The sequence below is a fragment of the Schistocerca americana genome, chromosome 11, assembly GCF_021461395.2.
Source record: "Schistocerca americana isolate TAMUIC-IGC-003095 chromosome 11, iqSchAmer2.1, whole genome shotgun sequence".
Lineage (NCBI taxonomy): Eukaryota > Metazoa > Arthropoda > Insecta > Orthoptera > Acrididae > Schistocerca > Schistocerca americana.
Genome location: NC_060129.1, coordinates 106,198,749 through 106,202,833, shown reverse-complemented (window position 1 = coordinate 106,202,833; position 4,085 = coordinate 106,198,749). Strand labels below are relative to the sequence as shown.

The following is a 4,085-nucleotide window of genomic DNA, read 5'->3' as shown; positions in this document are numbered from 1 at the left end:
AATTCATCTAAAACTATATACAGTATAATAAAATTTTATACAGTCTTTGTTTCACATGCCATTCTTCAGAAGTCCACATATGCCCTCGCTACTTTGCTGCACGCCATCAGGTCTCGGGCCGTGCACGCTCTTGGATGGTTTAGTAACGGACATTGAAGCAGGTGGTTCATCATTTGGATGTTCCCACACGGACACAAAGCACTTTCACTAATTCCTCACTTGTGCAGATTTCTGTTACATCTGTCCATTCCTGAACATAGCCTGTTCAGGGTTTTCCATCTCTCCCACACAAGTTCCGCACCTGATGGCAGCACTTCCTCAGAATCGTGTGCATATTCTTGTTGTTCCTGCGACAGTCTTTTTCTAGAAGTTTTTGGTGAACCTGTGAGCGGTTCGGTTGGGTGGAGAAAACTACTTCTTGACGTAAGGCGTTTTGGTACCATTTGGTACCCATGGAGCAGATGACGTTGATTTTGAACCTGTTTTGTTCATTCAATTCTGCTCTGTATTGAACGTTGGACATTTGGCGGAACAATTCCTGACAAGCAGTATAGGTGTTCTACTCTTGTTGGATTAAGACATCCAGTAATATGTCTACACATCTGGTTCAGGACAGTCTCCAGCTTGCAAACTCAGCAGCAGAGTAACAGAGTGTCATTGCAGTGGTGTGTAAAACTTTTGGATTAGGTCGAGATTTTGATGTTGTTAGCTTGCCAAGTAAGTTATTCCGTGATTGGATTTCTGCCCTGCTCTTCTCAATGTGCCACTTGAATGACAGTGTCCTATCAAGAGTAATCCCTAGTTCACTGGGAGAGGGCAGTGTGTTAATGTTGGGCCATTCCACTAAACATTCAATTCTTGTTTCGCCTCTCTGTTGTTAAGATGGAATAGGCGAGTCTGGGTTCTACTTGGATTGGGTTTCAACTGATTTTCATTGTAATAATTGGTGAGATTTTCCAGGTTCTCTGCTAGTATTTCCTCAATATCCTTGTAGTTTTATGCCTGAGCTGTTATTGCCCTATCATCAGCATAAATGAAAGATCTTGACCAGGGACTAATAGGCTGCTCATTTGTATAAATATTGAATAACATGGGGGCAATAATACTGCCCTGGGGAAGCCCATCTTTTTGTAGTCTCCATCTGCTCTTGTTACCTTGGAACTCAACAAAATACCTTCTGTTAAATAGAAGTGATTCGAGTACAGCAGTCAATTGAGGGCTTTTTGTTGTTTTTTCCAATTTTACAATGAGATTTCTGAGGTTGATGGTATCATATGCTTCCATAAAATCTATAAACACGATCTCCATAGCAACACTTTTCTCAAACTCATCTCCAATATAGTGGATTAGGCTCAGAGCTTGACTGGTACAGGATTTGCCAGGCCGAAATCCTGCTTGTTCTTTTATTAGGGTGCCCTCAGTAAGCTCTTTGAATCTGCTTAGTATCGAACAGTTTGTGTGTTGTGCACAACAGAGAGATTGACCGATAGCTCTTAGGATCTTCTGGGTCCCTACCAGGCTTAAAAATTGCAGTTATTTTTGCCTGTCCCTAGATTTCAGGAATTCGTCCAGTAGACCAACAGCAGTTCAGAAACTTTAGCAGCCACAATTTAGAGCGAACACCAAGACATATCATCTGTTCATTTTCAATATCATCTATGCCTGCAGCCTTGCCAGCCTTTAAACTTTTGATTGCTTCTTTCAGTTCTGATATTGTAAATGTATCATCGAGTGTATCATTATTTTCTTCTTGGAAAGCATTTAGTCTACTCGTATGCCCTTTCCTCAGTCTGTGTTTCACTTTACCGTTTTCAAGCAGTTGGGAGGCTATTTGGTTTGCCATAGCGCCTGCAAAGCCTGGTGTACCTGCAGGTATACCATCTAATTTTTGAGCAGTCTCTACGCTTTCTGACTACTGTGAGTCATGATAATGCTTTCTACAGTATGTTACCACTTCTGCCTTCTATTTTCAATCATTGTTGTTATGACTTTTTCGCCTGCCTCCATTGTTTATGCGGAGAATGGGTTGGCGTCATAAAGACCACAATACGTTTCGTATTTCTCTTTTGTCTCTTCGCTGTAGCCTTGAATGTACGATTTTCTACATCCTCTCGTGTACTCTGCCGTGCACAGTATTTTAAAGCCTTAACAAACCCACTGAAGGTTTCTGGTAGACATGTGTATCCGCGATATGCTCTATGGGATTCAAATTGGGAGATCGAGCTGAGCATCCCAGGTGTGCAATATCTTCCATTTCCAAGAAAACGTCAATCAGCTGATCTCTATGGGGCATACCTCTATCGTCCATCAATACAAAGTGGTAGACCACAGCACCTCGCAACGACGGCATATGAGTTCCCCAGGTCTCGTTACGATACCTGACAGGAGTTAAGCCTTGCCAATTCACCCATACAGTGTCATGAAGAGGTGTTCAGGTAGTCCACGTAATCGCTGAGGACACCATTAAAGAACCTCCCTGATATCAGTCTCTTTTGCACGATATTTGGGTCACGAAATCCTGTTACACGTTCCCTCCATATGAAAATCCGTCGAGAATCGCTTTTCAGACCATTTTCGGACTCACATGTGAAAATAACATTGGCCCATTGTTCGGTCATTCGGTGGGATGTTCACTCTACACATTTCTTTCTGTGAAGTGTCGGAGGTACATAAACAATGGGCCCCTCACAATAAGTGGCACTCTGGTGAGATCTTCTGTATAACGTTTGCCTAGATACAACACATCCAGTGCATCCTGCAAGGTGAGGTGCCAGTTGCCGTTCAGTAGTAAGGCAGTACCATGATGCCCCTATACCCAAATAATGGTCCTCCCTTTCTCGTATCACACGTGGTCTACCCTCGTCTTCGAGATACAGTTTCCGTCTCTACGAACAGTCAAGCCATCGGCCCACATCAGGTTGTGACTGTCCTCCTCCCATTCTTCCAATGGCCCTCCACTGCGGAGAGCCTGGTATGCATCTTCTCTGTACCATACTGCACCATCTGTGACTGCGTCTACAGCGATTGCGAATGTGGGAGTACCCAGCAACCACTACCCCAACGCTACCAGCGCTGACTTTGTAGTGGGCGTGGTGGTCCTTTGACTGGAATGCTAACTTCCGTGTAGAGCACGGTTGTGCAGATATCTGTTGACAGTTTGCATGATTACATCGTGAATTGGACACAGGACGGGAAATCGCATTTAGAAGCTTTAATTTTCGACACCAGTGCATTGCGGTAACCTTCTCGACTTTTAGGGACATCACAGTTCTGCTTTGGCCATAGTGTTTCGTCCTCGGGCGCGTGTGTTTGCAGCAATTTGTAAGTATTCTCCTTTTGTTGCAGCGATCTTTCTGGAGAAGAGAAGGACAAGATGCTGATTGCGGCAGCTAAGGAGGGGTCAGTGAGCAAGGTGCGAACGTTGCTGCTAGTGGGAGCGGACGTGGAGGCGATGGACGAGAACCAGCAGAACTCACTGCACTGGGCAGCAGCCAAGGGACATGTGGAGGTGGCGAGGCGTCTGCTGGAGGATGGAGCTGATGTCAACGCTAGGGACCGCTGGCAGAACACGCCTCTGCATCAGGCAGCATGGAAAGGCCACGCACCCGTGGTGCGGCTGCTGGCAGCATCCTCTGCCAACCATAACGCCAAGGATAAAAATGGAAACACACCACTGCACGATGCGGCACGGCGTGGCCACCCAGATGCGGCGACTGCGCTACTGGAGGCAGGGGCCGACAGAGAAGTCAGGAATGCCAATGGGGACACGCCGCTGGACCTAGCCAAGCGGAACAACTACCAGCGGCTCATAGACATCCTAGGATCAAATATAGTGCAAACAACTGTGAAGTAAAATAAAAAAATCCTTCTATGTGAGCTTTGTTACTTATAAAATAAATAATACAGAAAAGTTTATCCTGCAACCTTGGTTTGCACCCATATTTACATAGTACAACCAACGACTCAAGTACCATTACACCAAGAGTGCTTATAGACGACTATAAGTTGAAAGGGGGACTCTCCTTTTGCTGAAAGTTCAAAACAAACTGAATAATTCTCGATTACCAACGAACACCAGTTTTCTA

The 4,085-nt window shown here is 45.0% G+C and overlaps 1 protein-coding gene across 1 annotated transcript; it reads left to right on the top strand.

Annotated features, from left to right (window-relative positions):
• The first annotated feature begins 3,373 nt into the window (after window positions 1–3,373).
• LOC124553323 (ankyrin repeat domain-containing protein 1-like) lies at window positions 3,374–3,853 on the top strand. The gene has a single exon (XM_047127201.1). It carries the CDS (start codon window positions 3,374–3,376, stop codon window positions 3,851–3,853), a length of 480 nt encoding a protein of 159 aa, XP_046983157.1.
• The last annotated feature ends 232 nt before the right edge of the window (window positions 3,854–4,085 follow it).